Genomic DNA, 20,478 nt, shown 5'->3' with positions numbered 1-20,478 from the left:
AATCCACCAAAAATAAAAATATAATGTACCCATCAATAAATATTATTATGAAAGAACAAAAAAAAAAACAAAACATAAAAGTACACATATTTGGTATCGCCGCGTCCGGAACGACCTGACCTATAAAATTGTCCAACTAGTTAACCCCTTCAGTGAACACTGTAAAAAAATAAAATAAAAAATGAAGCAAAAAACAATGCTTTATCATCATACCGCCAAACAAAAAATGGAATAACACGCAATCAAAAAGACGAATATAAATAAAAATGTTACCGCCGAAAACGTCATCTCGTCCCGCAAAAAACAAGCTGCAATACAGCTCAATCAGCCGAAAAATAAAAGTTATAGCTCTCAGAATAAAGCGATGCAAAAAAATATTTTTTTCTATAACATAGCTTTCATTGTGTAAAAGCGCCAAAACATAGAAAAACAATATAAATGTGGTACCACTGTAAACGTACTGACCTGAAGAATAAAGCTACCTTATCAATTTTACCACACACGGAGCAGAATAAAAAAATAAAAAAATGAAAATTCCTGAATTGTTGGTTTTTGTTTATTCTGCCTCCCAAAAACTGGAATAGAAAGCGATCAAAAAATGTCACGTGCCTGAAAATGGCACCAATAAAAACGTCAACTCGTCCCGCAAAAAACAAGCTGTCGCATAACTCTGTCTGCCAAAATATGGAAAAATTATAGCTCTCAAAATATGGCGACGCAAAAACTAGATTTTACAAAATGTGTGTCTTTTAGTGTGTGACAGCTGTCAATCATAAAAACCCGATATGATTCTGGTATCGCTGTAATCACACCGACCCGAAGAATAAAGTCGTCTAATCACTTATACCGCACTAGGAACGGCGTAAAAAATAAATGCTAGGGCTGGGGTTGGTGTTAGGGTTGTTTTTTTTTTCAGAAGTAAAAAAAAAAAAAAAGTTGACGATATGGCAACTAGTGTTGAGCGCAAGTGCTCGCTACTTGAGTTTGCATCAGGTGCTTGGGTATGCATTGAGTATCGAGGGTACTTGAGTGACATGCTCGAGTCTCCGCCCCATATGCTTCGCGGGCAAAAAAACCTCGCGGGGATTGCCTGCCATGTACGAGCGATCCCCGCGTGTTTTTTTTGGGGGTGTCTAATAACCGTGAAACATGCGGGCGTGGACTCGAGCACCCGCGATACATGGTGCATACCTGAGTACCCGATGCAAACTCAAGCAGTGAGCACTTGTGCTCAAGACTAATGACAACTTATTCAATATGATGACCTAATGTTATTAAATTCTGTCGTACCTCTGGGTTCAAAATGTTCACTATACTCCTTGATAAAATCCTTGAGGGGTGTAGTTTCCAAAATGGGGTCACTTGTGGGGGGTTTCCACTATTTAGGCACATCAGGGGCTCTCCAAAAGCGACATGGCGTCCGCTCTTGATTTCAGCCGATTTTGCGTTCAAAAAGTCACACAGTGCTCCTTCCCTTCTGAACTCTGCCGTGCGCCCAAACACTATTTTCCCCACATATATTGGCGTGCTCAGGAGAAATTGCACAAAAGTTTTTGGGGTCCATTTTCTCCTCTTACCCTTGTGAAAATAAAAAAAATGGGGCTAAAACATCATTTTTGTGGAAAAAGTTAGATTTTTTTATTTTCACGGCTCCATGTTATAAACTTCTGTAAAGGACTTGGGGGTTCAAGGTGCTCACCACACATCTAGAGAAGTTCCCTGAGGGGTCTAGTTTAAAAAATGGTGTCACTTGTGGGGGGTTTCCACTGTTTAGGCACATCCACTAATTATTCAAGCAAATTTTTCAATCAAAAAGTCAAATGGCGCTCCTTCCTTTCTGAACCCTGCCGTGCGCCCAAACAGTGGTTTTCCCCCACATATGGGGTATCTGCTTACTCAGGAGAAATTGCACAACAAACTGCATCGTGCAATTTCTCCTGTTACCCTTATGAAAATGCAAAACTGGGGGCTGAAAAACATTTTTGTGGGAAAAATGTGAACATTTTATTTTTACAGCTCAATGTTATAAACTTCTGTGAAGCACCTGGGGGTTCAAGGTGCTCACCACACATGTAGATAAGTTCCTTGAGGGGGTCTAGTTTCCAAAATGGTGTCACTTGTGGGGGGTTTCCACTGTTTAGGCACATCAGGGTCTCCCCAAATGCAACATGGCGTCCGCTAATTATTCAAGCAAATTTTACATTCAAAAAGTCAAATGGCGCTCCTTCCCTTCCGAACCCTGCCATGAGCCCAAACAGAGGTTTTTCCCCACATATGGGGTATCTGCGTGCCCAGGGGAAATTGCACAACAGATTTTGGGGTCCATTTTTTCCGGTTACCCCTGCGAAAACAAAAAAAAACTTGGGTCTAAAGTAACATTTTTGTGAAAAAAGTTAAATGTTAATTTCTTTCTTCCACATTCCAAAAATTCCTATGAAGCACCTGAAGGGTTAATAAAGTTCTTGAATGTGGTTTTGAGCACCTTGAGGGATGCAGTTTTTAGAATGGTGTCACTTTTGGGTATTTTCTGTCATAAAGACCTCTCAAAGTGACTTCAAATGTGATGTGGTCCCTAAAAAAATGGTTTTGTAAATTTTGTTGGAAAAATGAGAAATCGCTGGTCAACTTTTAACCCTTATAGCTCCCTAATAAAAAAAAAAATTTGGTTCCAAAATTGTGCTGATGTAAAGTAGACATGTGGGAAATGTTATTTATTAACTATTTTGTGTGACATCTCTCTGTGATTTAAGGGGATAATTAAAATTTTCAAAATTTTTGCCAAATTTTTGTTTTTTTCACAAATAAATGCAAGTGATATAGAAGAAATTTTACCACAATCATGAAGTACAATATGAAGTACAATAGGTCACGAAAAAACAATCTCAGAATCAGGGGGATCCGTTGAAGCGTTCCAGAGTAATTACCTCATAAAGTGACAGTGGTCAGAATTGTAAAAATTGGCCTGGTCATTAACGTGCAAACCACCTTGGGTTGTAAAGGGGTTAAATAAAGTGAGCGGTAATTTACATTGCCTATCTCTGCAGCTTGCGCCGTCTTGCTCAGTCACTGGCAAAAATCATTTGCCATTTCTCTCTCTCACACTCAGCGTCAACCCCGTATTAAAGGAAAATTCCAGATTTGACGTTACAATAGTGGTTCATTGCGCTCATATCGCTTGACTTCTACTATTCAGGGTCTGGCTGGAAAATGGGGGCAAACACAAAGCGCTGGCTGAGGAGTGGTGGCCAATCCTCAGCCCAAGGTCTCAGAGATCCTTCGGTTTGTGTAGTGCGCATGCGAGAAGAAGCCATTTCATAAAACCCAACTGGAATCGTCTTCTTAGCAACCAAACCTTCTTATGTTTATGATCACATGCCCCCTTGCAGTAACACCCCAGTGTGCAGTCACACATAGTGTAAGGCCAAGGGCCCCAGTATTTGGTCAGTATTTTTTCTCAGGAGTGGGAGCCAAAACCAGGAGTGGGTGATAAATGCAGAATTGGTGACTTGTTTCCATTATACCTTTTCTCTGATTGTTCCTCGCCTGGTTTTGGCTCCCACTCCTGAGAAAAAATACTGATCAAATACTGATAGTGGGGCCGTGGCCTAAGATTGTGATACAGAAATTACAGTGATCTGGTTCCCTCTCTACACGATTAACTTCCCCATCTGAAATCTCACATAACTGATTGCAACATTGGGACTTAAAATCCGTTAGCACTTTGCAAGTGGCTACAAGGAAAAGGACTACAAACACTTTATCCAAATATTGACATTTTATTAAGAACTTTTGACTAATTCCGCGGTTCAAAGATCTTAGAAGAATCAAGGATTATTTAAGATCTACGATGCAGCAAAATAAGCAGAATGCCCTCGCACTTCTTGGCATTAAAGCAGATTTAACAAGATCTGTCGATTTTAATGAAACAAAGCCTTTTCCTGGATTGAAGGAAGAAATTCTAGTAGGTATTTAAGACAACTTGAAGAAATTTGACGGAACCTTTTTTTTTGTAGGTGTTAATGTTATGCAATTTCATACATGGTGTAATTTTGAAATAAAAATATAATGTGGTTCAAAGAGTCTAATGATTGTATTAGGTGCTTATAGGTTTCAAAAATAAACTACATATTAAATTGAAAAATTATAAAATCAACATTTTTGAAGGTGCAGAATTATGTGTTTTGGCCTAGGGGGTAGAAATGTGTAAATCCCTGGACCCAGAAAAAGAAGACTCCCTGGGGCCAATGACCACCTCTCCAGGCCTCTGTAGTCACAGGCTCCAGATCTCAGCTTGAGGATGTTGTATGCGGGACCAGGACTCGAAGCTGCAAGAACGAGGAGAGGCAAAGTATCTGAACTTTGTTCTGGTCGGTCAATAAAATTAAAACTGTGAAAGCAAGAGCGGACGTGCTGAACAATGACCATATTTCACTGTTTGATGGTCTAACAATGAAACTACATTGTCACAAATGAGTGTATACCTTAACATTTAGGGGTTACCTGCAAATCTATGTATTTATTTGTCCCTTAAGGTGGGCATGGCTGAATTACTGCAAAGTGTGAATACAGTCTTGAGCACTGGATGTGGTTATCACTTTTAGATTACAATAGCACTCAGTTGACATATGGATCCATGCCATAGGGTGGCACACAACAGGAGACTGGTCAAACTTCTACAGATTTATTAAATGGAACCTGTTAGCTGGATTCAGGTTTCCTGACTCAGACACTGGCTGTGTTATTACAGCCATGTGTGCTTTACTCACACACACACAAGAGAGATCGGTCAGTTATTGGGAGCGAGGCAGGGGGAAACCTCAAGCTAGTCATTTAAGATGAATAGACCCCAGATGGCTTTTACAGTAAGTTTTCTCTGAAAGGCTGCAAAAATGGAGCTGGTGTCTGCTCCGTGCTGCCCATTGTTTGTGCAGTTTGAATCAGCTGACAGGGCTTGTACTTAATAAGGGGTCAGACCTAGGGTCTGTTTTTCAGGGTTCGTTACTTAGGGAGTCTAGTCTTCGGTCTGCATTTACCAAGAGGACCAAGCTGCTTATTCACTTAGGGGGCCTGTTTTTAGGAATCGATAGTCATTTTAGATTTAATTAAAAGGGGTAGTCTCCGCATCGGGAGGAGGGATCAGTGGTCTCATGGTTACAGCCATCTGCTAGGTGTCACACTGGTGGGTATGGAACCACTGCGCCACAGACTGGGCGTACCCTGGAGGGGCGTAACTAAGTGGCTACCTGGTCTTCACTTGAGCCTCTGATGGTAAAGCATAGGCCAGGCTGCAGAATTCACCAGGAACCAATCCAGGGCAGTCCCCGGTACTGCAGCAGCTAACCTCAACAGTCAGAAATCCAGGTATAGACTCAGAGCGTCAGGTGGGACAAGAGCAGAAAGGATACTTGTACTGGTTCAGACAGGACGGGTACAGGATCACAGGTACTGGTTTAGATCGGATGGGGAACTGACAGACTAGAAAGTTTGAAGACAAACTAGAAACTAAAGTTGCTCATGCACCTCCCTACCAGGGAGGGTGCCTTAAACGCCTCCCAGCTATAGACTGAGGATATTTCCGTAGTGCACGCCACCCCTTTAAGGAGCAGGCAGTGTGCAACCTAAGAGCATTGCTAGGAAACCTGGGCAGGTGCTGGAAGCTGCAGCGGGAGACAGAGGGGGATGCTGCCGAGCAGCCATGGCTGTGAGCATGTCGGCGTCCCTGCTGGAAGGAGGGAGAGGAACTATGCAGGGATGCCAGCGTTACACTGGGTCACATGCACAAGCAGCAGTTAACTGTAAATGTGACGCCACCAAGCCACTCACCTCCCAGAAGTGAATGGAGCTAGATTACCCTTTAACGGGAAGAATCAAATGCCCAGGGATGTTGTAGGGATTCCCGTAACAGACTGTAGGGCATGGAGCACCAGTGTAAATATTTTCTGACGTCTACTCCTATGACAGTCCCAGTTAGTAGGAATGCTGGTCCAATATGGGGGCATTTTGGCTAGTCTAGGCCCATCAGCTTGTTAAATCACGATCTATTTAGTGTCCTTCAACACCTACTCATCATTTTGAGCCCAATAATAGACAGACACATTTCTGCTCCGTTTCCAGCTTTTACTGGCATTTGCTCATCGACATGACATACATAACATGAACAACAAGGTTAATATAAAAATAAACTCAGGAGTGCTCGTCGTACAAAACATTTTTCTGTTTAACCCTTATTGTCTGTACAGGTAAGGCCATGTTACATTACTCTCACACAAGCAAACACAATATTGCGTAAATTTTCTTAAACCAGTGATCCCGAACCTGACTGAACAGCTGTTGTGAAACTACAACTCCCAGTATCCGGATAGCCTGCAGCTGTCAGGAGATACTGGGAGTTGTAGTCTTCACAACAGCTTTGAGGCTACTGGCTCAACAACACTATTTGGCCTAAGGCTTCTGCTGACAAAGTCCTTCAAATAACCTTAAACTAGACATATTGGGCCTTATTTATCAAAACTGCCTCAAAAAAGTGAAATAACCTCACTGCCTATAGCAACCAATCAGCGCGCTGCTTAATGCCCTACGAAAATAAAAGCTGTGCGCTGATTGGTTGCTACAGCCAGCAAAGCTGCATGTTCTCAGTCTGTTTTGACACACCAGGCAGCCATTTTGTCTCAATCACAGATTTAAATCCCAATCACAGGAGGTAGACACAAAATGGCTGCCAGGCAGGCCACAAGCTAAAATATATAATATTACACTAGATATTTTTTTTGTACGCCAATTTGGGGGAACTGCCGCTACTATACTAATACTAATGACTGAGCCTGATAATGGTTGTTAGAACTTAAGGCTAAAAATGCAATTTTGGGCAATTCCTCCGAATCTGCCAGCATTGGCTGGACCCATATATGTTTTTTCTTTTTTTGCACTTTTTTTTTTTTTAGTTGTCTGGAACCGCAGATTAGTCATTATTAATAAGCAAAACATTATTGCTGGCGTTTCACTAATGAGCGACTGTCATATTATGGAGCTGTGTAACAAAATGGAGGTTGTAGTAATTTAGAGGGGTATTCACTGCCAAAATGGTCAAATTTGGAGTTGAGCAAAAAAATTTGCAGTACCCTGGTCCCATCATGAGTGTCACACGCCACAATGATGGCATAGGGGGTGACAGCAGGTAGTAGGAGGTTCGCAGGACCCTGGTCCCATCTTGACTGCCTCACACCACCTACACTCAACCATCACTTTAGGTCAAAGCCCCACTATCAGTATTCGGTCAGTATTTTTTCTCAGGAGTGGGAGCCAAAACCAGGAGTGGGTGATAAATGCAGAATTGGTGACTTGTTTCTATTATACCTTTCCTCTCATTGTTCCTCACCTGGTTTTGGCTCCCACTCCTGAGAAAAAATACTGACCGACTACTGATAGTGGGGAATACTGATAGTGGGGCCGTGGCCTTATTCACAAAAACTGCTTCTTGCAACTGTAAGGCTATGGGGCTCTGGAGTTGGTAGGGATTTCATCAGTTGTACCTCCAAACTAGATGTTTTTGACTGGAATACCCCTTTAAACACAGATTCTATACAAGGAAAACATGACGGTCATTGGACATTGCGATTTCAACGAGGGGGAAAAAATCCAATTTAGTAATTATGAAACCATTAATAAAAAGATTCAACAATGTGTTTGAGACCGGTTTCTTTAAATATTAACCCTTCCATTACAATTACCACCGTTTCCCTTGTGCAATACAGTAGACCATTAACCAAGTAGTACGTTCATAAGCTTTTCCTTTAGAAAAAAAAAAAAAATGTTCACAATCCCGAACTTTTACGTAACCTGTCAAATAAAATTCAAGTAAAATATTTGCTTTCATAGATTAGCACAAAGTTCCCACATTCTCATATCAGCTTTCGTATTCGGTGCAAATCCGCGCAATGACAGGCTGAGGTAAATGCAGGCATTAGCTTCAATGCACGTAAGCACTGGTCACCTGGAAAACATGGCCACCAGTCAGTGATACATAGACCTGGAGGTCAGATATTGGAGGAGGGAAAGTCATAATATACTAGTGACAATTACTGGTTGCTCTGGGCAGTGCCACCAGAATTATTTGCACTGCTCCTTACAAATATGGCTGCTGTAAAAAGCACAAGCAGCCAAAACTGAGCAATAATTAGTTTCTACAAGTAAATGGACTCCCAGATAAAGCAGAGCTAAGATTGTCATTTACCTAGAAACTGCTACAAAGGGTTGTGACATGACAAACCCAGCATTGGTCACTGGTTCTAGCATGAAAGCCGTACGTGTATCTATGATGGCAGGAACATTCTAAGAGCGGTATTATAGAGCAGACGACCTCTGCCACCTATGTGGGCGCTATAGATATGGATGTGCGAGATGCTGGTGTAACATGACCCTTGGTCCGACAGCGGCCATGAAGCTGGTACGATAACGTCACAACTGTGCCGACACTAGAAACTGGGTTTATTGGGAAGAGGTTATGTCATCCCACAGCCTGGTCCCCGGCTTTACTTGTTCCCACGTTGCTGACACTTCTCTCAAAGCTTCAATTTGAAAAAAATCCTACTTAATAAAGATACATTCTTAAATAAGAATAAATAGATTATGTGCACGGAGAGACGCTGCAGCCTTTCCAGTATAACACCTAGTGACGATGACGATGGATCATTCCTCTACAGAGGTTGCAGCAGCCATGGTCGTCCTGAGACCTCCTCTGGTCGTTGCTTTCAGATCTTCCAGTTCGGTGTTCAGTTTTCCGATAACCCACTCCATGGCATCCCGGCCCTGCAGGTGGAAGAATAAAGGAGACATGACATGGCTGCATTATCCAGACTCTAGATTTTCTACAGCAGCTCAGACTGTCAAAAATGGGCCCCTGGTGGTCCTAAAATACAAAAGAGCCCCATCCGCTCTAATTACTGCCGATGGCCTCCACTGGCGGTGCGGGTGTCAAATGACCACCCCCTGCCACTGATGGCTTCAGTCGAGACCGCAGTAGTCACCTTACAGCAGAAAACCAGGAGACTGTCGTGGACCACCACTATCAATGCAGAAGACCATCAGAGGTCCAGTAGGCAAGGATGTAATTATTTAAATTTGGCACCAACATGGCACCATTTTTAAACTAACTAATTGCAGTAGATGACCCCTTTAAGCTTTAATAGGGAATACCATTAATCTGAATGGAAGCTTTTTAAAACCACATTTTTCATTGCCAATAAAGCTAATGGAAAATCAATTTGGCTACAGATGTTTGACCGTCTGCTGTCTGGGATTCAATTCCAATGCGGGTTGAAATTTTACAATAAGGCTGGAGCTAGCTATATGGCAAATTTGGCCTCATCACAGATCGCGTGGCCAGATATCGCCGTATGCCGCTAGCACATCACAGCATATTGCAGGTGAGCAGATTCACATTGCAACCACCTAGGTAGCAAAAAGAAGCAAGGGTCACTAAAAAAATAAAAAAAGTTATTTTTGAACCTTGCTAGTCACGCGTGGGTGCAAAGTGACCTCATTCATCATAATGCAGCATGCAGCAGCGCACAGAGATCTCTGGTTGTGCACCCAATGTTGCTGTTGTAGCCCTATATTTACTAGGATACAGGCAGTTGTGTGGCACTCTATCCAGAGATGTACTGCAATGCCGTGACCAGACGCAGGTCGTTACACCGCTCACCTTGTTGGCATTGCTGGATATGGTGTTTGCCATCATTCCCTCCAAATAGCTGCTCAGACTGACTCCTTTCACAGTTATGATGGCTTCCTGGGTCAGGACAGTTCTGGAAACAGAAGAGAGGATCATACAGACATGTTATCCAATGGTTCATGAGCGATTAGAGAACTACAACTCCCAGCATGCGGGTAGGACTTTCTTCAATAACGTTTTACAATCAGTGTACCCCCCCCCATATGCACTTACTTTTTGTCATCCTGAGGATGTGGCTTGTAGACTAGTCTTTCATCCACAGATATCATGTGTGTGAAGGTGATCTGTATGAAGGGAAGAAGACACCAGTCAAACTCTATGACCCCGCCAGGCTGTTCAGCACACAAGCCAATAAAACCTAGGATTTGTGAACCTTGGACTCCACCTGTCCTGAAGACTACTGTGTACAAGGACGTCTCTATCACTTACATTCGCAGACTTCAGTTCCATTGTTTTGGACACTGGATCCACCACCGAATGCTCCTGAATATAGGTCTTTGTTCTTGATGCCCCAATAATCTGCAAAGAACCCAAAAAATAAGTGTATTTAAAGCTGACACTTCAGTGCTCAAACGGTTAAGAGCTCGAGTCTCAGTATAGTCTGAGCCTACAATGGAAGGTCTCTGCTGACATTGCCGTTCCTTTGAGCCTGGAAAAGGTCATGGACGGCAGAATGGGACACAGCGTTCCCCGCGTTCAAGGCTCCAGGAGTGGAGCGGACCCCTCAGTGGATGAAGACGGTCAGATCACTTACGGATTTGACTAGGCTCGGCATGCCCCACTCTGTGCTGAGGAGCCGGTGGCTGTGCAGCTTCCCACCGCCATCCACGTGTCTGTTCAGTACGTCCACGCCAACCACGTTTGGATTCATGGGATTGGGGTATTTCTGCATAGCGGCCGTTGTAACAGTCTCCCATGGGTGGCTGTAATACAAAACAGAAAAATGTTACTAATTCTGCATTGCTCTGCGCTCTGGAGAAGAGGAGCTGTAGTCTGTATATACTTACAGGGAACCTGTCACCAGGAAAGAATGCTAATCTGCAGACATAGGGTTAATCTGCAGGTTAATAGCGTTATTAACCTGCCCAGCGCCTGCACTTAGCTGAACAATGCCGGGAGAAAATTAACTTTATTTCCCCCAGCAGAGTTCAGCTTTCAGTCACGGGGCAGCGTGGGTTTGACACTGAGTCTGCATTGGGGCCGGCTGTCAGTCAGTGCCATGGCGCAGTTACAGCCATTGCCCTGTATACTCAGAGCAGTGAGTGAACCCGCGCCACCACCATGACTGAAACGGAATGTTGCCGGGGGAAATAAAGTTCATTTTCTCACTGCGGCGTTCGGACGCTATGAACCTGCAGATTAACCCCATATCTGCAGGTTAATAGTCTTTTTTGGTGACAGGTTCCCTTTAATACTATCAGGACCATGCTCATCAACATAACAGATAGGACTCCCCATTAGTCAGCGTAGAATTGCTGCAATGGGCATCCATTGCTTTGGAAGGCTTAGAGACCATGCATCCTCACCCACTGACTTTAGTGGGTTGCATGCTAACAATCAACTGGAGTTCCAGCGAACATGCAGCCATCTAAGTTGCAATACTGAAGGCTTACAGGGCTATCATTGTCTTAATTCTGTATGGCATATATATATATATATATATATATATATATATATATATATATATATATATATATATATATATATATATATATAATCGTCTTATCCCGTCCGATGCTCACTAATACGGTTCGCTGATTGGTCACAGCCGCGACCAATCAGCGATATTGGCGCCAAATTTAAACACGCTCTCCGGTCCTCACTAACATGGTTCGCTGATTGGTCGCGGACAATCAGCGATATTGGTCGCGGCCAGCCGGTGTTAGCCGGTCATCTCCCGGCTGCTCGCAGCATAAGTACCCCGACCGGCGGCACCGCTGGCCTCCATGCTAGGGCCGCTGATCTCCCGACGGCAAGTGTGAAGGGAGGACCGGGGAGCGGCGCCGCCGGTCATCTCCCGGCTGCTCGCAGCGGAAGTACCTGCACAGACAGCGCCGCTCGCCGGTCCTCACTAATACGGTTCACTGATTGGTAGCGGCCAATCAGTGATATTGGCGCCAAATTTAAACACCGCTCTGCTGATTGCGCCCGGTCGGCCGCATACATATTCTAGAATACCCGATGCGTTAGAATCGGGCCACCATCTAGTTCCATATATACATGTGATTGATGAGGGTCCAGGCTCTCCAGGACGGGCTGATGACGCGGCTGCTGTGCATGCACGGTTTTCTCTAATAACTGAGGGGAGATATGCAATTATCCGAGCACAATGCATGTCATGACCTCCCATTGTATGGTAATTACTGAATGTACAGGTCTGTCTGCTGCTCTGAGTGATGTGGAGCTGCCCAGCCTTTGTACTACAATCTGAATGTTCAGTTCTCTGCGGGCTACATAAAACTCCACCGACAGGGATGCACATCTCCAAATTATGCTGCAGTGTGGCAATGGAGAATACGCCTCCCTTAGGCCTGGCTGACATGTCTCACATTAATGGCCTCCTGACCTGAACTCACACTCAAGTATGCCTAGGAGACCGGCGGCCAGGTCGGGCATTGCAGCCCACACTCTGACCTGAACACTGAACGTGTGAAATCCGACTTAGGTGATTTTTCATGTATGTGAAAAAATGGTCAGAGTATCATCAGTGTTTGGTCAGTTTTTAACATCAATGATTTTCATGTATGGATTAGTAAATTTCATAGCTTCTATACATTAGGTTAGCCATGGGCAGTACATGGACTGTACCCTGATGCCATTATGTGCCCTCTGTGATGATCACGGATCCATAGACGTATATGGGTAATTACTAGACATGTCTTTATTTTTTGTTAACACACACTCTGCATAACACCACGTGAATAGCACCATAGACATTAATGGGTAACGTGACCCAGGGATGTGTGAATGAGGCCTTAGTGGTCACAAAGGCTGTGCCTGCAATCATGTCCTGCGGAGCAGCGAGCCTACAGCTCATCAGATGGGAGCAGTGATCTGCACTCTGTGGTTGTTACAAAACTACAACTCCCAGCAAGTGCGGACAACCTTCAAGGCAATTGCTGCATTAGACTACAAAGAGAAGACACGTCCTGTATAATACGGGAAGTGCACAGTAATAAGTAATATCCGATAAGTGGAGTCCTTTCACTCTGAAATAAGGATGGGGGCGTTAGAGCTCTCTGTTATCAGCCACTAGAGCTGCTGCAGTCTTCTACAAAGGATTATAGGATGAGCTTGTGTTGAAAAATCTCTCCCCCAATAATCACAATTTTTAATAACTATATAACTCTGTCCCCATGGCTGATAAAAGAGGACAGTATACAACAGTCACACAGAGAGGCCATGTATGCTCTAATGGAAAAAGCGTGATTGGGAGGAAGCGGCCCCACGTCACTGCGACCCCCTCCCCCTTTAACATTCAAGCACTAATGAGAAAGGCATGCTGGTCCCATCAGCCCTACCACCATGGCCGCTCTATCTGCACACCCACCGACCACACGGTTAACCTTTTCACCGCCAAATATAGGATAACTCAGCTGTAGGAAATGTGAGGACTTCGGCAGGTAAAAATATCAGGGCAGTTACACGGGTGACGCTGCTGACCTCACGCATGAGGCTAATCCTACTGACACCTTCCCGACCTCACTGGACACAAAGTAGAGCTAAATTTATGCTACTGTGCAGGCAGGATGCAGTCTAGTGCTCCCTGTTATCAGCCAATAGAAGCTGGGACGATAGGGATAGTTTCCTCCAATACGTATTGATTTGTGTGGTCCACAAATGAATCCTGCCTCCATAACCACCATTTTACCTCCACATACATACAGTGGGTGAAATAAGTATTTAACAAGTCACCAATTTTGTAAGTAAATATATTTGTAAAGATGCTATTGTCATAAAATCCTCACCAGATGTCAGTAACAACCCATCCAATCCACACAGGGAAAGAAATCAAAACATAGATAAATTATGTGTAATAATGAGAAATGACACAGGGAAAAAGTATTGAACACGCTTACTGAAATGTATTAAACATTTTGTACAAAAGCCTTTGTAGATGATGACAGCTTCAAGACACCTCCTGTATGGAGAAACTAGTCGCATGCATTGCTCAGGTGTGATACTGGCCCATTCTTCCACACAAACTTCACATCCTGAAGGTCTCATGGGCTCCTTCTATGAACTGAGCTTTAGTTCCTACCATAAATGTTTTATTAGATTCAGGTCAGGTCATTAGCTCGACCATTCTAGCAGCTTTCCTTCTATGACACCAGTTGAGATTTTCCCTGGCTTTGTGTTTGGGATCATTGTCTTGTTTCATCTTCATCATCCTGGTACATGGCTGCAAATTGTTATCAAGAATGTCTCTACATTTGTCAGTTATGAAGTTTGCTGGTGCCATATGCTGAAAAACAGCCGCACACCATGATGTTCCCTCCTCCAAACTTCACTGTTATGGTATTTTTTGGGGTGACATGCAGTACCTTTTACCCTCCAAACATGGTGTGTATTATGGTATTTAGAGTGTTCAATTTTGGTCTCATCTGACCCGAATATATTCTCCCAGTATTTCACAGGCTTGTCTAAATGTTGCGGAGTACACTTTAAAAGCACTTGAACATGCTTTTTGTTCAGCAATGGAGTATTGCATGGTGAGTGTGCATATAGGCCATGGAGGTTGAGTGAATTACATATAGTTTTCTTTGAAAGAATTGTACCTGCTGATTCCAGGTCTTTCTGTAGCTTTCCACAGATGGTCCTTGGCTCTTGGACACCTGTTCAGATAATTCTTTTCACTTCTCTGTCTGAAATTTTGTGGGGAGCACCTAGTCGTGGCCGTTTTATGGCAAAATTGTGGCCCCAACAGTGCTCACTGGAACCTTCAGTAGTTTAGAAATCATTCTGTAACCAATGCCATCACGGTGTTTAGCAGCAATAAGGTTATGAAGGTCTTGAGACAGCTCACTGAATTTGCTCATCATGAGATGTTTCTTGTCTGACACCTTTTTATAGGCCATCAGTTGAACCAGCTGATATTTATCACTAAGTGACAGCATTGCTTTCTTATTACTGATAGATTTCAGTTGGTGTCGTGACTTTCCATGACTTTTTGCACCTTTCTTTCTTCAGGTGTTCAATACTTTTTCCCGGTGTCATTTCTCATTATTACATATAACTTAATTTATGGACATCTATGGTTTGATTTCTTTGCCTTTGTGGATTGGATGGGTTGTTAGACATCTGGTGAGAATTTCATGTCAGTAGCACCTTTACAAATATATTTACCAGGGCTGTGGAGTCGGTAAGCCAAACCTCCAACTCAGACTCCCTCATACATGGCTCATGTTTAAGTGGTAAATTTACTGTAGCACAGATTCATCTCAGCTAAAACTCTAGACCCTTAGATCAGGAATAGGACAGACATTTATAGGACATTTCATAACTTTTCCAAATTCTTATGAAACAATATTCCCCACAAACTGCATTGAACTACTGTACCCAATTTATTATATATTTTAGGAGTAGGAGTCTGTCCATTTTATACCGACTCCGATTCCACCAAAATGGGCTCCGACTCCGCGACTCCACAGCCCTGATATTTACTTGGAGAATTGGTGACATGTTCAATACTTAATTCACCCTGTATATAACAGGGCTCTAATCTCAACTGGGCAATGAATGGCCGGCCCTAGAGACGAAGTCTTTTTTATATGAAATTATCTGACAATCTATTATCTCATTTATTACAGGACAGCGGCTATTAATGCAGCGTCCACGTGCTGCCATGGACTAACCAGTTAGGTAGAAGTCCAGGAAGACAATGACACGGTGTGGTTATTAACACAGCGAAGACATTAGTCATTGTGAAAACTCTCAACCTGTCTCTGACATGTAATTAAGAGATGAAGAGTGACGGATGCTTCCGAGCAATGAACTGCAAGTCCCAGTGTGCTATGGAGGTAAAAATATATATATATATATATATATATATATATATATATATATATAAATAATTACAGGATTATTCTACCTGTCCGCTCACCTAATGTGTCTCTGTGAGCAAATACTTACACTTGAAACAATTCTAGAGATGTTCCTCAGTAAGCGCTCCTGGAAATACAATGGGGCGGGGGCGCTATATGGCGGCACCACTACTGCAGCTCTAATATAACACTACAGACAGTCCGGGCACTGTGGCACATGCGTGTAGGGTGAGGTCACAGCTCATGGTGCCTTGGTCTGATAAGTCTGTAGAGATTGTGGACATGCTGGGGGTTGTAGTTTGACAGGCATCAGACACTAGAAGAAGTCTAGAGCTAAGGTATCGAGCAGTTACGATATTGGCCCATATACAGCAGTGGGCAATAGAATACATCAGTCGTTCCACTAGATGTGAAATGGGGCGTCAGGGAGCAAACATGACCATCACTCCATCCACACAGGGGACACGATCTCTCTTTGTGATCATTGGGTGCCCAGTAATTACTTTTGTTAACAGTTGTGATTCTAGAAAATCCCTTTAAATATGAAGTTTCCTGCAAATAGATCTCAATAACACAGTAACATTCCTTTAATTCAGCCTACAATAAGCAAGAAGAGCTGGTAATTCCGGACTTTAGTGGTAAAGAACGACCTCTTGGCCTCCACTAATCTGGACGATCTGATGACCCAGTAATGACCGGTGTATAAGGAATGCGGCTCTGACCGGTTACATGTGATACCAACACTAACGGGGACAGAAGCTGCGACTATCTAGGTGCATTCCACATACTGCGCTGCGGAAACCACAGCAGTGCTGCGAGCGAGCACATACTGACCAATGGGCATCAGTATAAAAAATACAAAAACACCCCTATGAACAATGGAGTGACTGGTTGCTATGGACTACCATGACACTACACATTGCGTCACTCCATAGTGTTCAAGGATCGAACAGAAGTGACATGATCATATACAGCATGAGGTCATACACTGCTAATGACATCATAAGTTCTGCACAATGATGCAGAAGCATAGATGACATCATCACTGAGCAGTAGTATGCAGACTGATATGAGAATGTCAGAGTTACTAGAGAGGGTTAATGACTGGCACATGATTACTGTAATTACTGCAACCAAATCGATGACTATTAAAACCTGCAATTTCCATTGGCGGCTAATGCTCATTCTGCTTCACGGGAGCGTACAATCACCATAGAACTACAAATCCCAGCATATATTTCACTGCAGCCCCCCCATCATATACGAAAACTGTCCAAAGCATTCTGGGACTTGTAGTCCGGTACACAGCGGATTACATGCCTTGGTCTGGAAGGTTCTATCAGGAGCCCGGGCCGGCACAGACGGCTATCAGGCCCCCACCACTACCACTACCACTACCACTACCACTACCACTACCACGGCCCCCAGCACTTACTCGAACACGTGTTCTGAGGTCCAGATCTTCATGTTACCGGTGCTCCGATCTCTCCGCCCGCCAGATACCAAGTGACACTGGCGTTCGAGCAGTGCGCAGTCCAGGCAAAGGCGGCGACCAATCGGAAACCGCGACATTGCCCTTACGTCACGGATGTGCGTCATTTAGCCCCGCCCCGGAGCCGGCGTTGTTAAAGGAACAGGCGGTGACCTTCACGTGCCGGCCGGGTGTCACCTCGCTCTGCTCTTGTCCTCGTCAATGAGGACGGAGCGGAGAAAGAGCCGTATAGAGAGGGGAAGAGAAGCGGGCAGAGAATCCCAGAACTTAGTTCATTGGTGTCCCTGAGGGACTTGCCCTGCCATCTCCTGTACAATATATGCAATAGTGTGATCATTTTTGTATGTAACCCCTCATGTACAGCACCATGGAATCAATGCTACTATATAAATAATAATAATAGTGTACTGTGTCAGATTACCCCTATATGACAATGCCCTCCGCAGCCAGTGATCATGGTGGGGGTGAGGAGGAGGATGGGTGGCTGGGAGAGGGATGGGACACCTTCCCCCATCTCCAACCATTGTTACCGGTATGTAACGCTAAGATGCTGTGGTAGGAGCAGAATAACATCGGCTCTGTACAGGGCAGACATGGTGGACATTACCAGTGGAAATCTGGGCCCCCAGGAGCCTTGGGCTCCAGAACTTGCCCAGAATTCTGGCACCAGCCCAGACACTGACTACCCCCAAAAATGGTGCTGTCCAGAACGCTCCTAGTAATAATGGCACAGCCATAAATGGCGGCAAGCAGAATGCCCCATGGGTAATGCCAACTTGTGCCCCCTATTAGTGCCCATAGAATTACTTCTTCATGTTACCAAACAGTATGCCCCCAGAAGTAATGCAGAATGCCCATATGGACAGTGCCAGGTGGAGAACCACCAAGTCTATTGCCAGCCATAGCGCCTTCACGCACCCTGCAGTACATGTACGTCATAGAGTGCATGTGTACGGGCTCAGGAGCTGTGCTCCCTCCATACAGGGCTGATGCCGGCTGTAGTACACGACCGACATCTGTCTGACACAGGAGCCATCTTTGCTAACTGTGAACACTACTGTGTCACTATTAAGAATTCTGTAGTCAATCTCTGAAAGCTGCATTTAAATTGGGCAATGGCAAGCGCTACCATAGAAGCCCGGGTCGCCGCCACCAATGATGTCCTTCATTGAAACTCAGCTATAGGCTAAACTCCAAAGAAGACTATGATTTGTACTATATACTGTGGTATCGCAGTATATACTGTATATCACAGGTTAGACTCCCCTGAGGGGACTAAAAATTTTTTTTAAAGTTTAAAATCAGCCCTCTTTTAAAGTAAAAAAAATAAACATATTTGGTACCAACATTTACATAAAAGTCCGGTCTATCAAAATATAAATTTTTTTAAATATACATTCAAAGCTGAAAATAAAAAAATCAAAACTCCAGATTTGTATTTTTCAGTCACCACAGTTTCCACCCCAAAAATGCAATAAAAAGTGATGAATATGTCATATGTACCCCGAAATGATATGAATAAAAATGTCAGCTCTGCAGAGAAAAAATACAAGCCCTCACTCAGCTCCAATGATGGAAAAAGTAATCTAAAAAAAACTATACAAGTTTATTATCATGGTTAATCATACCGACCTGGAGAATCAGGCCGCTTGCCGTTCCCTCCTAATCCCAGCCAGCTTCAGTGCAGTGCTTACAAGCCAGAGAGCAGCGGTGGTCAGTTTCCTAGGTAACGAGCTGTAAAGAAAGGTGTTAACTTAAGAACCGCTGCACATTTTAATAAGCAGTGAATTGCAGAAGTACAGGACTGTCCGACAATATCCATGTATGAAGATGGGAGTAACTCCTTATTGCCCCCTTTAATACCATTAACAAAATTATGGGCTACATGCCGTCTTTGCCGTCATCACTGCAGAGGTGGGCGGTACGTTCTGAGGCGAGCCCAGCTAAGGGTGCACTGCTGCCCATCTTGTTTAAAAGGGAGGTGGTAATGGTATTCACAAACTGATTTGGAGGAGGCTGTACTTGTTCTCTCTGAAGCCATACTGGACTACCTCCACAGTTCCATAGAGAATGAATGGAGATGTGACGTGCATGCTGGGCAACCAAGTTATTTCATTACAAATCCCTGTTCTCACAATTGTGGGGTCCCAGTGGTCTGACCCCCACCAATGGCTCAGATCCCCATGATCCAGAGAACGGAGTTTCCTAGTGAAATGGTGTGGTGGTCGTGCGCACACACCACGTAGGTGATAATAAAACACTGTGCACACTGTAGGATGTGCTAGCCCCTGGTCACACTTTCTGTCAGGGGTCAGGTTGTGTTCGCCCACTGTTAGTACAACTGTTCACAATGTCACCTGATCAGGTACACCAGTCCGTACTGGGAATGGTCGGAAACCACTCGGACTGGATACACAAAAACAATGTCCTTGCTGTGATGAACGCTGTCTGGCCCCAAGATACACCACACGCCCCACAGGACACTGCTGACACATTAGTAACGGGAGCACACAAAGAGAAGAGGACCCCTGTGCAGAAAAAGTGTACGGGTCGTCCAATAGTGTGTCTGAGGCAAAAGCAATTTTCTGCTTTAGAGGTGGAAATGGGCCCCTGTAGTTACATCAATAGTACAAGTGCATCTGACTAAATTAGAATATCACCAAAAATGTAATTTATTTCAGTTCTTCAATACAAAAAGTGAAACTCAGATATTATATAGAGTCATTACAAACAGAGTGATCTATTTCAAGTGTTTATTTCTGTTAATGTTGATGATTATGGCTTACAGCCAATGAAAACACAAAAGTCATTATCTCAGTAAATTAGAATACTTTATAACAACAGCTTGAAAAATGTTTTTAAAATCCGAAATGTTGGCCTACTGAAATGTATGTTCAGTAAATGCACTCAGTACTTGGTCGGGGCTCCTTTTGCATCAATTACTGCATCAATGCGGCGTGGCATGGAGGTGATCAGCCTGTGGCACTGCTGAGGTGTTATGGAAGCCCAGGTTGCTTTGATAGCAGCCTTCAGCTCATCTGCATTGTTGGGTCTGGTGTCTCTCATCTTCCTCTTGACAATACCCCATAGATTCTCTATGGAGTTAAGGTCAGGCGAGTTTGCTGGGCAATCAAGCACAGTGATACTGTTGTTTGTAAGCCAGGTATTGGTACTTTTGGCAGTGTGGACAGGTGCCAAGTCCTGCTGGAGAA

At 43.9% G+C, this 20,478-nt stretch overlaps 1 protein-coding gene across 1 annotated transcript; it reads right to left on the bottom strand.

Annotated features, from left to right (window-relative positions):
* Positions 1-7,789: 7,789 nt before the first annotated feature.
* On the bottom strand, positions 7,790-17,360 carry PRELID3B (PRELI domain containing 3B). The gene is made up of 6 exons (XM_073683042.1): positions 17,210-17,360; positions 10,485-10,653; positions 10,160-10,249; positions 9,944-10,014; positions 9,701-9,803; positions 7,790-8,805 (listed from the first exon to the last, which is right to left on the bottom strand). Exons 1-6 carry the CDS (start codon positions 17,344-17,346, stop codon positions 8,686-8,688), a joined length of 690 nt encoding a protein of 229 aa, XP_073539143.1. The 5' UTR covers positions 17,347-17,360; the 3' UTR covers positions 7,790-8,685.
* Between the last annotated feature and the right edge of the window lie 3,118 nt (positions 17,361-20,478).

The sequence above is a fragment of the Phyllobates terribilis genome, unplaced genomic scaffold (genome assembly GCF_046119375.1).
Source record: "Phyllobates terribilis strain yellow unplaced genomic scaffold, ASM4611937v1 Scaffold_5__5_contigs__length_657084704, whole genome shotgun sequence".
NCBI lineage: Eukaryota > Metazoa > Chordata > Amphibia > Anura > Dendrobatidae > Phyllobates > Phyllobates terribilis.
This window is presented reverse-complemented; position numbering and strand designations above follow the sequence as displayed.

What these genes read in the sequence shown, in the direction of transcription:
- PRELID3B (XM_073683042.1), bottom strand. Translation starts at nt 17,346, where the DNA reads ATGTCGCGGTTTCCGATTGGTCGCCGCCTTTGCCTGGACTGCGCACTG. An exon ending in CATCCTCAGGATGACAAAAA is followed by an intron (nt 9,804 to 9,943) that starts GTAAGTGCATAT and finishes TTCTGTTTCCAG; the next exon opens with AACTGTCCTGACCCAGGAAG. An exon ending in TATCCAGCAATGCCAACAAG is followed by an intron (nt 8,806 to 9,700) that starts GTGAGCGGTGTA and finishes TTCCACCTGCAG; the next exon opens with GGCCGGGATGCCATGGAGTG.